General features: G+C 36.9%; 1 protein-coding gene across 2 annotated transcripts in view; it reads left to right on the top strand.

The window, feature by feature from the left end:
- Positions 1–19,861, top strand: part of LNPEP (leucyl and cystinyl aminopeptidase) — a 101,962-nt gene that overhangs the window by 24,317 nt on the left and 57,784 nt on the right. For both annotated transcript variants that reach the window (XM_007979244.3, XM_073014569.1), the window contains exon 2: positions 18,985–19,825. In XM_007979244.3, coding sequence (XP_007977435.3) covers positions 18,985–19,825 — 841 coding nt within the window. The remainder of the gene's footprint in view (positions 1–18,984; positions 19,826–19,861) is intronic.

Raw genomic sequence — 19,861 nt, 5'->3', positions numbered from 1 at the left:
ATTACAGGCGTGAGCCACCGCGCCAAACCAAAATTTATCTTAATTCACAGATTTTACAATTGACTTTATCAAATAAATATTTTTAAGTAGAAGAAATGTTTACTGACTAATATATGAATCATAATCAAAATTAAACTTCAGTTATGCTAACAAGTCCACTGAAACGTAGCTGGGGTAACTAACTGCAGCAAAACTTGGTTCAATGTAGAAATCTAAAACTTAAAGTAACACATGCAATGTGAATTGCTTTAAATCTTTAGTTGTTAATTGAAATGCATTTTAGGCAAATTGGTCACATTCTAGGGTGTGGGTTGGGGGGTTTCATTCTCTACCTTTTCAGCCGAGATACAGTTCTGTGTCCCAACAAGTATAGTGTAGTCAGTGACTTTTCCTTTTATGATGACCATAAAACTCTTCAGACTAGTGTTTGTAAGAAGACAGGAAAATAGTAAAACATGTTAGAATTATTTGCACCAAAAACCAAATTTTAAAAATTAGTAAAAGTTTTATCACCTAGGCAGAAAACTTTTCTATTAGAAATTATACAGTCTCTCATCTCAAATACCGTGTTTTACTGTTCTTAGAATCACCTAGTGCTATAGTGAAAAAACGAGACAGTAGATAGTTTTTTTCTGAAAAAAATCAACTACAATATAACATGAGAAATTTCTCTAAAAATATGTTTTTTTCCACAATCATGTCTTGTCTCTATTTTTTTTGAGACCAAGATGGAACCATGTTGCTTGGTCTTGAACCATCAGCTTGTCTGTTCTCTGCAATGATTTTTGTTCTTCTGGTTTGATCTTAAAGTTCTGAGAATTCATTTTATTATAAATGTGAAAGTTCATTTAAATATTATGTTCTTTTTGTTCCTGTAAAAAAAAGAATATCTGGAATAAAGTAATAACTTGTACTGTGTTGTAGAGTTGCTTCAGTTGATGAATGGTTGTCCTATTATTTGAAAAGGATTTACCTTTCAAAAAAAAAAACTGTCTACCGTGCAAAAACAAATGACTTCTTTGAGGTTGCTTAACCATTTCCTGTAAGCATGGGAAAGTGGTTATTTTCAAAATCACCAGACAGAATTTGGGTAGAACTAAACTTAGCTGAGCAGTTCTGTGGGTTAAACTCACTTATTGTTTCACTTCTGTCTTCCTCTAGAGAAGCTAAAATTTAAAAATTACAAAAAGAAATCTGCTTGGTTCCTGTCATTTTTACTAACTAGCTGAGTATCTTTGGACAGACGCTAATTGTTTTATTTATAAATGTAATAGGATTGGAGATTCTCTTTACAAAGCTTACAGTTTTCTAAAATAGCAATAGCTGTTTTAAAAAAAAAAAGCTTCTGGTTTTTAAAAATAGCAAAACAGAGTGTCAGTAGTATGGGTACTGTGCTGTACATTCATCCCTCAGTATCCTCTGAGGATTGGTTCCAGGATCCCCTCCCCCCTACCAAAATCCACCAATGTTCAATCCCTGTATATTTGCATATAACCAGTTTACGTGCATCATCCCATTTACTTTAAATTATCTTTAGATTACTAATAAAACATAATACAATGTAAATGCTATGTAAATCATACTATATTGTGTTGTTATTTTTGATTTTTTCTTTTTTTTTAAATCTGCAGTTAGTTTAGTCTGTAGATCTGGAAACTATAGATACAGGCTGACTGTATTTGGATAATTTCATAATTTTAATGAGAGAAAGGGGATGGGGGGAAAGTCCGGTTTACTGCCTGTGATGAAGCAGTAATACAGTGAATTTAGTTGAGACATCAGCCAACCTTTTTTGAGTACCTGCTGAGTACCTGGCCGAGAGAGTTGTAGAAACCACAGTGTCAGTGTGTTTCCACACATTTCTATAATTGTTGGAGTTGTGTTTATCTCTAGAATTTGTGGCACTATCCTAAACCTCCATGCAGCTCTTTAGTTCTAATGTAGAGGTGGCTCTGTGACCCCCCCAGTCTTCTCCAGAGGCTATGTAGACATGAAGTGTTTAGTTGGAACTAGGGACTTGATTTGACATTTCTGGACTCTTTTACCCAAAGTCTAAAAGGGTATTAAAGCGTATAGGTACTGCAGTCAAAAAAATGGTGGGTTTGGAACTTGGCCGTACCACTTAATAGCAAGTTCTTAAACCCCTTTTTTTCTCACTTTGGCTGTAAAATGTGAGGATTAAATATTAATCAATGTGTGTAAAATGCTAATTAATATAGACAGTTGATAATTTTTTGAGTACACATTGTGTGCTAGACTGTGTTCTAAATGCTTTTACATATCGTTTAATTCTTATAACTCAATGAAATGGATACTATTATTATCCCTATCTTATAAATTAGCAAACTGAACTTGGAAAGATGAAGTAACTTGCTTAAGGCTACACAGGAAGTGGCAGAGCATTCTGGTTCCAGAGATACCCTTTTTTCTTTTTCTTTTCTTTCTTTTATTTTTTTTTCCCAGGCTAGTCAAGTGAAGCAATGAGAGTGGAGAAGGAAGAAATAAGCCTGTAACTGGTTGTGATCCATTAGTTGTAAATACCACTGCACTGGGACCAACCTCCAGAGATATTCTTAATTACTCTGCTGTGCTGTCTCTTTATTGCTTAGCTGGGTATTAGCATATGATTTGCCCTCAGTGAATGTTGGCTTTTATCAACATTATCAGTGGTGGTAGTGACGATGATGAACTTGGTTTTACTTTTTCAGTGTCTAACCTGGTCCTGTGCTAGGACCCCAGGCAGAGCTTCCTATGAAGTCACATACAACAAGGCCTTTGGGCATAAGAGAAAAAGCCCACAGCTGCACAGAGGAGTTTTTATATAAAGAATACAAAATGTTCTGAATACCAAGTGTTTCATTCTCTCCTTATGTTTCTGAGTTGAAATTTGAAGTAATCATGAGGCACTGCATGTGTTCCCATTTCAAAAATGCCACAGAATCATAAAACTAGTATGTAGCATATAATATCAATTTTGTCTTAAGGGATCAATTAGTCTAAGAATAGTATACCAAAACATTAATTGTGATAATAGTGTAGTGATCAATTTATGAATGAAATGATCCTCTGTTACTGCATATCATATCATAAAACTTAATGGCTTAAGGCAACAACCATTTTCTTTGCTCATGATTTTTTTAGCTCAGCAGTTTGGATTAGATTCTCCTGGGTGTGTCCTCTGCTGATCTTGCCTGAGGTCACTCTTGTAGCAGCTATCATCTGGCAGCTTGACTTGGAGTCGTATCCGCCCATTGATGGTGGCTTTTGACTGGGTTTGGCTTTCCATGTGGTTCCTCGTCCCCAAGGAGCCTAGCTTAGTTTTCTTCTCATGGAGCTCTCAGGTAGTAAAAGATAAATGGTGAAAGCTACAAGGCCTCTTAAAGCCTAGGATTGGACATTCCACAGTGTTATTTCTGCTGCATTCCATTGATTAAAGCAAGTTACAAGGCTGGAATCAGTGGCGATAGAAACTTCACCTAATAATTGGAGATTAATAGCAAATTCCTTTTTAAAAAAGAATGTTTTGTTCATTAATTTTAAAAATTGACATAATTATACATATTTATGGAGTATAATTCCATGTTTTGATGCATATCTGTGCTATAGAATAAAATAGTAAGGTAGTATATTGATCACTCATGCATTTATCATTTGCTTGCAGTGAGAACATTCGAAAGTTTCTATTGTAGCCGTTTTGTAATATGCAGGATTTTACTGTTAACCACAGTCAGCCTGCTGTGCAATAGAACACCAGAATCTCTTCTACTTATCTAATTGTAACTTTCTATCCTTTGACCAGCCTCTCCCCGTCTTCTCCCTTGTCCCCTCCCCAGTCTCCGGTAACTAGGTTCTGCTCTCTGCTCTTCTATGATTGATACCAACTTTTTTTTTTTTTTTTTTTTTTTTTTTAAAGATTCTACATTTGAGTGAGATCATGTGGTGTTTGTCTTTCTGTTTAATAGCAGATTCTATCCTGGTATCCTTGTTTCCTGATTTCACTGTTGTGGATCATTTCTAAAACATCCTAACAGCATTGATAGTTTTTTGTTAATTTATTAAGATCTTGGCAGATGAAAACATGATCTGTACATGTTTGAGAGGTTTTTTCTATTTTTTAATATAAAAAGAAAATATAGATAATATAAATGCCCAACCTATCCACAACTCCACCTCTCAGAAATAACCAGTTAACCTTTTTATTTTCAGTGTATCCAACTGGATATTTATTTAAAAGTCTATAACCTGCTTTTCTCTCTTTATATTTTGAATACTTTTCTGTGTTTAAAATAGGTGTAAATAATTTTTTGTCTGCATATCTTATTCAGTATGAATATATACCTATCCCTTGTTGTTTTAGGTTTTTCTCTTTTTTTTTTGCTATGTAAACTACACTGCTGTAAACATTCTTATATGTATATCTCTGGCAGTTACTCCAAGGAAAAATTCCTGTTGTGAAGTTACTTGGTCAAATAAGTGTTTTGGACTTTTGATATGTATTGATGAGGCATGATTTTGAGGATTCTCTGGTTTAAGCTTATTAGTGAGTGTAATGTTGCAGAGCGGGATGCATTATGTTTGAGTTCACGTGTAAGGGAGATTCCTAAAAGCAATTTGAAATAGAAACCATTAAGAAAAATACATTTCTTTAGCATTTCATTTACAAATCAAAATGTATAAACTTAGTTGCTAATATTTTCTTGTTTTTCTGGTGTTGTAGTTTTTTTTTGTTGATACATAGTAGTTATACATGTTTTTAGAATTGATGTGACATTTTGATACATGCATACAGTGTGTAATGATCAAATCAGGGCAGTTGGAATATCCATCACCTCAAACATTTATCTTTTCTTTATGTTGGGAATATTCCAGTTCTTCTATCTGTTTTGCTATACATTAAATTATTGTTAATGGGTACAAAAATAAAGTTAGAAGGAGTAAGAGCTAGTATTCAATAGTACAGTAGTAGGTTGACTATAGCTAACATTGTCTTAGTGACCAAAGCTTTCATTTTGCATTTGGGTCCACTAATTAGAGTTCTTCATCTTTCTTTTTACATGTGGATATGTTTTGCCTTTCATTCATCTGTAATTTCCAGATCCTTTAAAAAAAAAAAAAAAAAAGTAGATTGAGAATGCAGGCATTTTGAAGACTGGGTGCAAAAATCCTAGAATTCTGCCTCCCAACCCCAACCCCCAACCCCAAGGTATTAGGTTTTTCTTGCCCATACCTAATTTGGCAGCAGGGTTATTTTGAGGACTCACTTTTGTAGGATCTTTCTGATGCATAACTCAGTTTTAATTTAAAATTTTCTTTTTATATTTTTCATTTAATGGCACAATATTATTATAAAACCATAATTAAAATTTTAACATAAATCAGCTTGAGAACAAACAACTGATTCTTAGAGTAGAGTGCCTCTGGTAAGGGCATATGTGCTTGGACATTCTGGAGAGCAGCCCTTTAGTTGTTGGCATTCACTGAGCACTTAGCATGTGAAAATGTCTCAGAGAGAATGGAAGACATCGGTTAATTTAGAGGTTTGTTAAGTCGACATGGGTTAAAAGAATTTCTACCTTGTTTGTTGTGATAGTCATTTTTCTTCTTTTAGTGAAGGCAATGACTTCTTCCTCATTTTTTCAATTTTTTTAGGCTTAAGATTTTATGATTAAGATTTGTATTATATTATAGTTATTTATTTGATCCTGTCCTTGATCTTTTTCACAGCAGGATTCTTTATGTGCTATAGTTTTTGTTTCTGTTTGCAGTTGTCCTTGGTCATTGGCATTCTCTAGTGGAATTTCTCCTTTTCAACTAAAATGTTCTCCTTGATAGATATTTAAAACAATGTGCAAAATTAAACCAGAAGTGGCTCATCTTTTCTGCTTCTTTTCTTTAGCACTTTAATGTTGATTTTTGCTTATAGGACTATAGAACTGCACAGAAAATAGCAACTGTGATTAGACTTCGTAAATATAACACAGTAGAGAATTTGAAAGTGATGGAGGCGAAGTGTGGTGGCTCACACCTGTAATTCAAGCACTTTGGGAGGCAGAAGTGGGAAGATTGCATGAGACCATGAGTTTAATACCAGCCTGGGCAATATAGTAAGACTCTATCTCTACAAATTTTTTTTTTAAAATTAGCTTGGTATGGTGGCACATGCCTGTAGTCCCACCTAGTCAGGAGGACAGGGTAGGAGGATTGCTTGAGCCTGGGAGTTTGAAGTTGCAGTGAGCTATAATTGTGCCATTGCACTCCAACCTGGGTGACAGAGTGAGACTCTGTCTTATATGTGTGTGTGTGTGTGTGTGTGTGTGTGTGTGTGTGTGTGTGTAGTGAAGAGAAACCTGGCCCTACCAGTGATGGAGTCCTGGCTTTACCACTCAGTATATGTTGGAACCTCAGTTTTCTCAAAGGTAAAATGGGGATAATAACTGCCCTGTCTACTTATATTATCATAGGAGTCAAATAAGATATGTGGGTCACAACACTTTGCAAACTATGAAGTGCTTTATTAATAAAGAGCTCATTGCTATTAAATAATTAGGGTAGAAGCTTCAAAATCATAAGACAATAAACATGTCTTTAACTTTTCAGCAAAGCACACTAGTCTTTCTCTTTAAGATTCATTAGCATAATTTCCCCCCTCATGCCTTAAAAATGATGTTCATTATCATTCACAGAACACATTAATAGGTAAATTCTTAAAATATGAAGAGTCCAGAAACCTCATTTTGCCTTTAATACCAAAAATACCAAATTACTTAGGTAAGCAACAACACTGGCCTCTTGATGTCTTTTAGGGTCAGCTGGAGCAATGTCCCTGGAGAACCCTCAGGCATAGCGCGACTCCAGATATTATCTGTTCCACAGAGACTCTGACACACAGATTTTACATTTCCAGTCATCTGGTTTCTAAGACATTTGCCAAATGACTGCCTTATATGAAAACACTGCAACTGCTCCCAAAACATCCCTAAGAACTCAGTGTCTCTAAGGCCATTTTCACGTGCTATGCTGCATTTACACAATAAAACTCAACATACTGGATGACAGCTAGCCTGGCTATTATTGTTGTTGTTGTTGTTGTTGTTATTATTATTATTATTTGGTAGAAACTGGGTCTCATTGTGTTATCCAGGGTGGTCTTAAAACTCTTGGCCTCAAGTGATCCTCCTGCCTCAGCCTCCCAAAGTGCTGAGGTTACAGGTGTGAACCACTGTGCCTGGCCTCTTCACTATATTTTATGTCTTCTAAACCATAATTGACTTGAATTATCAACCAGCTTTGAGGAAAGAAGGGAAAATGTAGTAAGTGTTCTCAAGAATCAGTGTCTGGTAGAACTGAAAGGCAGTGACTCAGATCCCATAATCACTGAAGTACTGCTAAGTCCTCCTGATTTAAGATCCAGCCCCACAGCAGGTATTAGAAGGACTTTGTTAACCTTATAGACAATGTATGAATTTTATCTAATTCTAAGCCTCCAGTAAACCTGGGTTCAGCCCTTGAAGAGTTTATGCATGGACTTGGAGGTAATTTTCATTAATACTTCATTTTAATGTATTAGATTATTGCTACTTTCATTTCAACATTTATGGCAGGTTTCTTCTCTGCTAGGCACCAAGAATAAAAAGATGAATGAGGTTACAAACCTCTCCTTGGAGGAATTATTCGTATTTGAAGCAAAATTTGTAATTGCAGTTTACTTACGCAGAAATTCTTTTTTTCTACAGGATAGACTGGGCCTTGAGAGTTTTCTAAACCGTCTTTCGTCAACTTCTAGTTCTTTAGCAGCACAAAGTTACCAGGATTGAAATGTATCCATTATTCTAGACAAGTAAATGTAGAGCAGGTTTTGGAACTCAATATTTCATCCTAAATGTGAAAGACTGTATAGGCAAATAGTGTGCATAATTTCCTTTTTCCAGGGTTGAGAGGCTGCCAGTGGTGTGTAGTGTGGAGAGAGTGAAGTGACTCATAATTCTGGAATGATTATTTTGATCTCCTCTTGTAGCCTCTGTAGAATACTGGCAGGGCGACCAGCATAATTAACACTACACAGTCTAATTATAAACAAAACTCTATGTACAGTGGCTACCAAGAAGCAAGCCTGTACTGGATAATCCCCCAAGTTGGCAGGATTACTTTTAGAATGATGATTAGATAGTGTCATTTACTATAAATCAAGTTGCTTTTCTTTGATTGTCCAGGGACTTACCATGGGGGGAAAAGTGAATACAATAATATTTGTGGAAGTCTTCTGGGTTATTTTTTTCAGGGCCCATTTAAGCATTTCTTTATTGCAGTTCTTATAACCTTTTTGTCTTAAGAGAACATTTGTACATCTTACCATGTATGGCATACTATTTTAGGGAGAATAGGAAAATTGGTCAGAGTAAGACATTTGTTCCAATAACAGTTGGATTGGTTTTTTTAAAGGTAAAAGAAACTAGGAATTTGAAAACATTACATTGGACTGGTATAATGAATAAAGAGGGAGAAAAAAAAGCCTATGGGGTGCAGAGAAGAGGATGGGATAAGGGGATAAAGTGAAGTGACTATAGCTGCTGTATGTGCTTGAGAGAAACCAAGATGTTTGTAACATGTGTATGGTCTCACATACTGGTCAGAAGCAGAGCAGGCACTGTTTATGATTGTATGTGCTTTAGGTATTTGTGGAAGCATGGCTAAGAGCTGAGGACCAATTTAGTTTGTTTATATATAGGGCTACTCGGTCTCTTAGATTTAGAACAAAGATGCTAGCTGTGGAGATTTGTTTCACATAGCTGTGACCTGAACTACTGCAGAATGGTTATATTTATGCAAAATGAGCCTCAGAATTGTGATTACCTCAAATGAAGTTAAGAATTTTAAATCAAGATGCTTCAAAATGAGGGCTTTTTTTCCTATCCAGAAAAACTCAGTTAACATTTTAAGTGGACACTTAAAAGGAGTTTCCCTTTTTAAGAAAGAAGTACAGAAATCCAAATACAAAAATGGATGTTAAGTCGTTTTTTGCTTAAGAATGCTTTTTTTTTCCTTTTTTAACTTTTGATGAGCTCATAAGAAGTTTCTTTTAAAAGTTCTTTAGTTCATTTTAAATATTTGGATTTACAAAGAAAATTTCCCTAGCTTTTTACTTGAAAGGAGGGGGAGAACATATTGTATTTTCTAAATTTGGGCATAACTAGTATTATTACTGGCTAAATGATTTTGTGTTTGCCAGATATTCTTGAAAGAGAGACAGATGTAAGACAGCTGGGCTTGTTAAAAGATCTCTATGTTTAGCCTGTGACCAAGTTCTGATTTGTCCCTTTAAATTACCTAACTGGACTTTTGAGAAGTGAAAAATTGGTTTTGGAGATGCACCAGGACATGATACATGTGGACTTTTGGGCCAGTTTCTAGGAGAATATGAGTTAGAGCCGCCCACACTACTTTCCTCCCCTCTAGCAGCATTTTTTGCATTATTTTTCAGTTGTTTATCTGGTTTCTGTTTTGTTGATTTTTGTCCTGTTTTTTTAATTATTTTTTCTACTTAGGTTTAATTTGGTATTAATTTCTAGGTTCTTGGGTGGAAATATCATTAATTTTTTTTCTTTTTATCATTATTATTATTATTATTATTATACTTTAAGTTGTAGGGTACATGTGCACAACGTGCAGGTTTGCTACATACGTATACATGTGCCATGTTGGTGTGCTGCACCCATTAACTCGTTATTTACATTAGGTATATCTCCTAATGCTATCCCTCCCCCCTACCCTCTCCCCATGATAGGCCCCGGTGTGTGATGTTCCCCTTTCTGTGTCCAAGTGATCTCATTGTTCATTTCCTACCCATGAGTGAGAACATGCGGTATTTGGTTTTCTGTTCTTGTGATAGTTTGCTGAGAATGATGGTTTCCAGCTGCATCCATGTCCCTACAAAGGACATGAACTCATCCTTTTTTATGGCTGCATAGTATTCCATGGTGTACATGTGCCACATTTTCTTAATCCAGTCTGTCACTGATGGACATTTGGGTTGATTCCAAGTCTTTGCTATTGTGAATAGTGCCGCAATAAACATACGTGTGCGTGTGTCTTTATAGCAGCATGACTTATAATCCTTTGGGTATATCCCCAGTAATGGGATGGCTGGATCAAATGGTATTTCTAGTTCTAGATCCTTGAGGAATCGCCACACTGTTTTCCACAGTGGCTGAACTAGTTTACAGTCCCACCAACAATGTAAAAGTGTTCTGTTTCTCCACATCCTCTCCAGCACCTGTTGTTTCCTGACTTTTGAATGATCGCCATTCTAACTGGTGTGAGATGGTATCTCATTGTGGTTTGGATTTGCATATCTCTGATGGCGAGTGATGATGAGCATTTGTTCATGTGTCTGTTGGCTGTATGCATGTCTTCTTTTGAGAAGTGTCTGTTCATATCCTTTGCCCACTTTTGGATGGGGTTGTTTGTTTTTTTCTTGTAAATTTGATTGAGTTCTTTGTAGGTTCTGGATATTAGCCCTTTGTCAGATGAGTAGATTGCAAAAATTTTCTCCCATTCTGTAAGTTGCCTGTTCACTTTCTTTTGCTGTGCAGAAGCTCTTTAGTTTAATTAGATCCCATTTGTCAATTTTGGCTTTTGTTGCCAAGGACTTACTTTATGAATCTGGGTGCTCCTGTACTGGGCGCATATGTATTTAGGATAGTTAGTTCTTCCTGATGAATTGATCCCTTTACCATTATGTAATGGCCTTCTTTGTCTCTTTTGATCTTTGATGGTTTAAACTCTGTTTTGTCAGAGACTAGGATTGCAACCCCTGCTTTTATTGTTTGTTTTCCATTTGCTTGGTAGATCTTCCTTCATTCCTTTGTTTTGAGCCTGTGTGTGTTCTAAATGAATTCTGTAAGCTATCATTTATCTGAAAATGTCTTTTATTCTTGATTTTGAAGCATATTTTCACTGCATGTGCAAAGTTGAGTTGAGAATTTTCTTTGTCTTCCAACTCTTTAAAAATGCACTGTCATCTTCAGGCCTCCACCATTGACATGAGAAGTTAGTGTTTGTACTGTTGTTCATCTGTATGTAGCATTGTTTCCAGGCTCTCTTAAAGGTTTTCTTTTTATCTTTAGTTTTAAGCAGTTTTGACCATGATGTGCTTAAGACATTGTTATGTGTGTGTGTGTGTGTGTGTGTGTGTGTGTGTGTGTGTGTTTATCTTTTTGGGGGTTTGCTGAACGTTTTGGATCTTGTAAGTGGTGTTTTTCATGAAACTTAATAAAATTTTGACTATTATTTCTTCAGATATTTTCTTCTGCCGCATTCTCATACTCTTCTTCTGTGGCTCCTGTTAGACACGTTAGACTGTCTGATACTGTCCCCCAGATCCCTGATGCTGTGTTTACTTTTCTTCAATCCTTTGTCTCGTTGTTCTTCAAATTGGTAATTTCTAATGATCTGTCCAGTTTATGGACTCTTTCTTCTGCTGTCTCCAATCTGCCATTAAGTCCATTTAGTAACTTTTTCATTTTATTTATTGAACCTTTGTCTCCTAGAATTTTCTTTCTTCCCTCCCATTTAGTTCTTTTTTAGTCTTGATTTCCGTGCTGAGAGTCTCATCTATTCACATATTCTCAATTTTTCCTTTTTAAAATACATCTTCCTACTTAACGATGGGGATACAATTGAAAATAATAAAACACATCTTCTTCAGGGATTCTTTTTTATTTATGATAGCTACTCTAAAGACTCACTAAATGCAATCAAATATCTGGACCACCTTAAGATTGCTTTCTAATGATTTTGTTTACTTAGGGTTCACATTTTCTTGTTTCATTAAATGTCTAGTCATTTTTTATTACATATTGAATAGTGTCAATGACACATTGTAGAGATGCTGAATTAAAAAAAAAACGACTGTAAAATGTTGATTTTTCTCGCTCCGTCTCTGTAGACAGCTTAGTTACTGGCTGATCACCTTGTGTCGGCTTGTTTTTGAAGTTTTTAGGGCAGATCTGTGGAAACCCTAAGGTGTTTCTCAGGCTCCTCTAACTTAGTAGGACTCATCCTTAAATACTTTTTCCCCTGTGGATTTTATTAGGGCTTGGTTTTAGGCTTTGTTAGTATGGATCTAGAGTAGGCCTTATTCTAGGGTGGCACTTTTACTTCTACACTGAGGCCTTTCGAGTGCTTCAAGCTGATGCCTAGGGTGTTATGAGTTCTCTTTGCTCTGACCGGGTTGACCTGCCACTGCTTCCTGCACTGCTTGACCTCTAGTATTTCTGTTCTGTCTTAACCTTATTGCAGCCACTTTCTTCTATGCCCCAAGTTTTGAATTGGCTAAAGACTCTCAGAAAACCTCGTACAAACCTCCATGACTCCCCTCCACACGTGCCCCCTTCACCAGCACTGCTCTACTTAGACCCTAGCTTGGCAGACTACAGTTGGGAAATTGTCCCCAGACAGAGAACCAGAGTTATTTTGGGCCCACCTATTCCTTCACTCAGAGGTCACACTCTGTTAGCGAGTATGTGCAAACAGGTGTATCGTTTTATCTAGTTTAATAGTTGTTTATGAGAGGAATGATAATCTGGTACCAATTACTCTGTCATATGGAAAGTTGAAATCTCTCCCAGTATGCTTATGGACTGAATCATTGCTCTCTGATCTTCTTGCCTCCCACCCTCAGTCATCCATTTACTTTTCACAAGGGAGACAAAGTCAGGGTGAGGGACAGCAGAAGACAGACCTTACTTGGATCTTGCTCCTATGTCATGACCTTGGGCTTCTGAACTGGAAAATTAACGGTGGTGTGAAAAAGCACAGTATGCTAGGGGTAAAATAGTAATGCATGCAGGACTTTCCGTGTTCGTATTTTATGCCACTGCTTATACATTGAGGTGTTATACAGACAGGTGTCAGGGAAAGGGACGACTTAGATACATCTTCAAAACTTGTTTGCTGTTAATGACTGCCCTTCAGATTCTGGTGAGATAAGATACACCTAAACTTGTAACTTCTCATGAGCACTGTCATTAACAGGAAGAGATTTTCTTTGAGTATGGGTTTAGTGGGGGTTGGGTAATGTTTTGTCCATCTGGACCTACCCAGAAAAAAAATCACGTTATTTTTGTTCTAAATTCTAGTGTTTTTCTTTTTAAGCCTGAACTTTTAAAAAAATGGAATTTTTTTTGGTAGAAGAGGATTCTCATTAGGGAAATAGTTTATGTGATAAACTAACTATAGTTATCACTATGGAAATTAGTCATCACTTTGGAAATTTATCTAGAAAGTATTGTAAGTGCTGTCCCATACTTGGAGCTTATAGTTCTATATAAATATGTCATAGGGGCCTCAGAAGAACATTAGACTTTTTTTTCCTTGTTACTATTCCCTAAAAAATACAGTATAACAACTGTTTATATAGCATTTACAATGGATTAGATATTATAAGTAGTCTAGAGATGATTTAAAGTATGTGGGAGGATATGCAAAGATTAGATGCAAATATTACAGCATTCTATAGAAGGGACTTGAGCATTTCCGGATTTTGGTTTCACAGGGAGCTCTGGAATGAATCCCCCACAGATACCTAGGGATAACTGTTAAATTTTCTCTGAAAATGTGATGGCAGCTTAAAGCTTTAATCCTTTTAAAGTCTATGAGAAGTTTGCTTCTTTTAGTTCAAGTTGCTGTTAATGTTGTTTGTCATGGCTTCACTTTTTGTCCTGTTTTCTAAATTGTACCCCTCAGTTGATGACTTGCTGTCTTGCCGGTAGCCTCTATGCACTATACAGTTGGCTTCTTACCACATCCTCCCTATATGTTTAACCCTGCCTAACAATCTGCTTTCTCTACCTTTTATAAACATTTTATTTAACTTGTATTGTGGTAAAATACACATAACACTTCTTTTAGACCTGGGCTGGTAAGAACTGCTAAAGATGTTTTTTAGAGATTTGTGGTATGACAGATTCCACTGGGATTTCTGACCTTCTCAGTCATGCTTATCTTGGGGTCACCACTCCTTGGCCCTCTCCCATGGCATCTGTCCCTCATTCTGCTCAAGCCCCTATGCCTTCCCAACAACTTGCCTTTAGCTCTGGGCAGATGTCCTTGCTTGCACTCATCACAGAGAACAGGAAGGCTCGCTGCTGTTTTGTGCTCATGCACATGCCTCTTCTCTGTCGTCACCTACTGTCCTCCAGGCTTGGAGGAAGAGGACCTAGCTCCCATCATAATGGGTTTCTTGTACACTCTCCCTATCCCTCTGGATGCTATGCTAGCATTTTCCCTCCCCTACTCCTCCACCTCCACATTTCGTCTTTCTTTTCCTTTCCTGCAGAAATACGTGCCCAAGTTGTTCCCATCTTAAACACAGATACATGAAAAACAAGGATTTAAGTTTTCTCTATACCACATTTTCCTTTAGTTTATCCCTATGTTTTTTCCTTGATAAACAACTACATACCTTGAAAGAATAGTCTGCAGCCCTTGTTTTGTTTCGTTAACTTTCCATTTCTTCTTTGGGCCCCTGGAATCAGGTTTCTACTCTCACTATTAAAGTCACTGGTTCCCTGGTTGCCAAATGTAAGGGCCTCTCTAGGCCTCATTTTACTTGACCTTTCTAAAATATTTAATGCTGGCCACTTTCGTCTTTATGAAATCCTGGTTTTGGTTTCTGGGATGTCACTCTCTGATATTCCTACCTTTGGTCCATTCCTTCTCCTTTGCTGTCCTTCTTCCTCTGGCCACCCAGCTCTTAAATGCTGATCCTCCCTGACTCATCTCCCTTTTGATAGTCTCATTTATCTGCATGGTTTTAATGACCATATCTACACAGGTGATTCGGAAACCTGAATCCTCCACCCAGATCACTCCTTTGAGCTCTAAACCCACATAACACAATCCTTTTAACAATTCTACAAAATAGTACTGTTTCCCACATTTATAGGTGAGGAAATTGAGGATAAGACAGGTAACGTGTTTGAGATCAATCAGTGGAAAAGCCAGGATTTTAACCTCTACCTAAAATCAGGCCTTTAACTCTATTAATCAAACATCTCCACCTGGTTATCTGACAGATCCATCAAATATATCATATCCTACACTGAATGCCATCTCATAATCCCGTTCTCCTTCCTTGCCTCAAAAAAAATTAGAAAATGTGAAAGCCTATATTCTCAATCTCAGTGAATGACATTCCTTCTTTTCAGTTATAAAAGTTGGAATGTAAAGGGAATTGACATAGACTTTTCTCTGTCTCCTACCCTGCAGGTCCATCTAGCCCAAGGGAATATCAGTTCTTTTGCATCTACTTTTTTAATGTGACTTGTAATCATACCCCCCTCCTTATTCCCACTGCTACTGACATAGTTAAGAACTTTATCTTGACTGTTATTGCCATTATAGTGACAGTCTCACTCACTCAGTGCAACTGGTTACAGGCAGAGCCCAGTGTCACAGTGACAGCCTAAGTCTCACATTGTCTGAGCTGAAGAACCAGGGTTTATTGTTTTTGTTTTTTTAATTTTTAATCTGTTGCAGAAATTTTGTAGCATATCAAAATTAATTAGAAAAATGAAATGAAAAAAGACATACAAAATAGCTCAGTTTTAAACATTATTAAATTCAACACACATAAAAACTACCCTGTCAAATTGTCACAGAAGTTTTGGGTACTAATAGTCTGTGTATTCCTGTCCCAGATGGGCCGCACTTTTGCACATTGGCTGGTCCACAAACAACATTGAGGAGGCTAGTTCACAGTATCTGATGAGAAGAAGTGTCTTCAGTTCTCTTAGACGATAACCACATGGGCCTATGTTACTTAAAACTGAAACATTTCAGCTAGAAGGTTCTTTGCTTTGGCTTATAGATAGCTTATGTATATGGATTTAAGAGGTTTTAGAACATTCCCTGTTTCTTTAGGATCCCTTCTTTCAGTGGGAATAAATCCCATTGATCAAGGGGTAATCATGTGTTACATTACAATTTAATGCCAAAATCAAAGTGTACTGACTTAAGAATCAAATCAACATTTTCTTAAATAGGCTTGAAGTACTCATGGATCTTCATGGGATACCTGTAATAAAAGTGATTTTCCCTGATTTGATATATTTAACTTGATATGATTGTGCATACCAGAAACAAAAAAACACCTGTGCTTTCATTGCGCAGTAAAATACAGCAAATGGGTTGATGTGATCTCCATTTCTGAAAGATTAAAATTCTACGTAGGTATTATTCTGACTGGGAGTGAAATAATAAAAGTAAGTTATTTGGATTTAGGCAGGCGTCTGACTAAGCCCTTGTCAGAAGATTTGAAATTAATGACATGCAGACAGGAGATGCCAAATGGTCAAACTGTGGAATATCTCTTGGCTTTAAATGTCTTGGCTGAAGAATAAAAAAAACCCCAGCAACAAAGTTATAAGGGGATGGAATTGAGAGATGGGAATGCTCTAAATATTAAGCTGAGATTGTACCTGGAGTTAGTTTAGAAATATCGTAAATAAAACCATACTGTGCAGAACCCATTGTTGTCTGTATTAGGCCTGACACAGAACAAAACACATGGGGCGAATGCCTGAGAGCATAATCTTCCCATGTGTGGTAAAGAAAAGTCAAAAAAGGCCTTTTTAGACATTTTTAAATTAAAAAAAAAAAAATTAAGCTAGTCTACAGCACTGTGCCAGGCACTGAAAAACTACTACAGAAACTTTCTAATCATTAAACATTTTAAAAGCAATTTTAAAAAATTGAATACAGCAATATTTGCTCTGTTAATGAAGTGTATGACCCCAAACACTATTAACTATCAAAACAAAACATACTTTTTTTTTTTTTCTTACAAGAAATTGGGGCATTATAGGAAGTTTAGGAGATTATATTTCCAAAAACAGGATGTTAGAACCCTTCTTCTTTCATAGTAGATGGGTAGATGGCAGATTGCTAAACTCGTACCTAGAAAATGATTAAAAGTTTTATTCAAATAAAAATTTTAAAGTAGCATAACTTGTACAAAGTTCAGGTTGGAGAGGAGTCAGGAAAAGGCAACCTTATTGTGATCCATATGCTCCCCAAAGCAGAAATGGGTGAGGTGAAATGAAAAGAAAGTTTATTTTTTAAAGGTAATAAAAACAAAGGAAAAACAAAAAAGATAACTTCTCTTAATTTATGTTGTAGCAAGTTAAGCTGAGGTGTGGAATACCAGGTATTCACCAGGTGGATGGGCATGGGAAAGGGAGATGATGACACTGCAGGCAGAGGAAACAAAAGAAAAAAAGACACGTGGAGGATGGTGTGGAATAGCTGCCTGACCTGTGCTCAAAATAGTAAGCAGTTTGGGGTGGCCAGAGCATACTCAGGAATGGTATGGTTAGTGCTGGCTGGGATCTGACCATGGAAGATGCTTATACCAGTGCCTCTCAAACTTAAGTGCTCCTGAGGATTTGTTAAAATTCGTACTCTAGGAGGAGACTTCAGAGGCTGCGTTTCAAAACTGCAAATGTTACCCTAATACTTATCAGTGATTCGTTTTATGGATGAAGAGTTGCCACCATTACAGTGTTTGTTGAATAGCACAAAATACATAGCATTTATCTTAAGCTAGATATTCAGCAGTTTTTTGTAAGCTTTGCTCTCCTGATGGTGAAATAATACTCTTAGCAACTTCATTGCCAGGTATTAAGTAAATAATTCAGGGCTCTCATCTTTTATTGAATTAGTTTGGGTAGAGGGATGCAATATAATAATGAAAAGAACGTAAACTTTTGAATCAGATTTTTAGACCTGGGCTTTAACATTAGTTTTATGACTAAAATAGCTGTGTGTATGACTTTATGAAGGTGAATTAATCTCTTTTTCTGTTTTCTCATGTCTAAAATAGAACACTTGCCATTTTATAGGATTGTTGTAAGGGTTAGAAATGAGATGTATAAAGTGCCTTATAGGGAAGATTAGTGGAAGTTTCAATTTGATAATTTTTGAGATCCCTTAAAAACTAAAATTGTATGAATTTTAAATAAAGAAAATTCAATGATCTAATCCTAGGAAGTACTGATATATGGGTGATTATCTACCCTTCTACTTCTAGAGTCTTTTTTCTCAGTGATTTTGGCAAATCGGATGGTGTGGTTTGTTGTAGTTTGTAAAAGCTCCCACTGAGATCCACTAACACTCATGGTGTGCAGTATGGTTGTTTCCCATGGAAATATGTTGTACTACTGAAAGCCATGGAAGCATGAAAAACAGATTGAATTATAATTTTATCTGACTTTTATTGTCTTTTGGTCTTTTTAAAAAATATTTCTTGCTTATGGAAATTTCCTATGTAATTTGTTGCTTCCCATTTGCTGTGGGACAGAAACATTCCTCTTTCAGGGGAAAACAATAACCCATCCTGTTGCTTAGCCACACTCAGTCTTAGAGATGGGCATACCAGCTTGTGGTGCTTCCTAGGGAGAATGAGACTCAGGGACGAGACCCACAAGTACTTTGGAAGCAGGTCTGAGGCCTGCTGGACAGAAATTCTGGGATCCCAGTGCCCAGACACTAGAAGGGGAAGCATGGACTCTAGGTGGGCACATCCCTTTAATCCTACCAACTCCTGGCCTGGTGGGGACAGATGTAGTCAGAGGAACGCCAAAACAGGGCCCTCTCAAGGCCAGGGCAGGGTCCCAGGTTGTGGGGCAGGAGTATATTAAGGAAATTACTATATTATCTCAGATATCTTTTTAAAAATATAATAACCTGTTTATTTAACTTTCTTGTTTCATAACTGATATACTTTTATTTATGTTTTGGTTTTTAATGAATGACTCAATAATGGCATAAACGTCTTATTTAATTCAGTAGCTCTAAGATGGAAATAAGTCTTAGTGACTGAAAAAAAATTCTTACTTTAAATGTGGTCTAGCTAGAAGACATGTTATTAATATTATGAGCTTTTTTTTTCTGACTCTGCTTTGTTTTTATGGTTTGGTTTTTTAGATCGGCTTCAGCTCCCCAGGAATATGATTGAAAACAGCATGTTTGAGGAAGAACCAGATGTGGTGGATTTAGCCAAAGAGCCTTGTTTACATCCTCTAGAGCCTGATGAGGTGGAATATGAGCCCCGGGGTTCCCGACTGCTGGTGCGGGGTCTTGGTGAGCATGAGATGGACGAGGATGAAGAGGATTATGAGTCATCAGCAAAGTTGCTGGGCATGTCCTTCATGAATAGAAGCTCAGGCCTTCGGAACAGTGCAGCTGGTTACAGGCAGAGCCCAGACGGGGCTTGTTCAGTGCCCTCTGCAAGGACCATGGTGGTCTGTGCTTTTGTCGTCGTGGCTGCTGCTTCTGTAATCATGGTGATTTACTTACTACCCAGATGTACCTTTACCAAAGAAGGCTGCCATAAAAAAAACCAGTCAATTGGACTAATTCAGCCAATTGCAACAAATGGGAAATTGTTTCCATGGGCACAAATCAGGCTTCCCACTGCCATTGTGCCATTACGCTATGAACTCAACCTACACCCGAACCTAACCTCGATGACATTCAGGGGTTCTGTGACAATTTCGGTTCAGGCTCTTCAGGTCACATGGAATATCATTCTTCATAGCACAGGTCATAATATTTCAAGAGTGACCTTTATGTCAGCAGTTTCAAGCCAAGAAAAACAAGTTGAGATCCTGGAATATCCATATCATGAACAGATCGCCATTGTTGCCCCTGAAGCCCTTCTAGCAGGGCACAATTATACGTTGAAGATAGAGTTCTCGGCAAATATATCTAGCTCTTACTATGGGTTTTATGGCTTCTCCTACACAGATGAAAGTAATGAGAAAAAGTATGTAGCCCTCTTAAATGATTCTGGTTTTACGTT

Source organism: Chlorocebus sabaeus, chromosome 4 (genome assembly GCF_047675955.1).
Source record: "Chlorocebus sabaeus isolate Y175 chromosome 4, mChlSab1.0.hap1, whole genome shotgun sequence".
NCBI classification, from domain to species: Eukaryota; Metazoa; Chordata; class Mammalia; order Primates; family Cercopithecidae; genus Chlorocebus; species Chlorocebus sabaeus.
The sequence above is the reverse complement of the archived record's forward strand: the minus strand, read 5'-3'. Positions and strand labels throughout refer to the sequence as shown.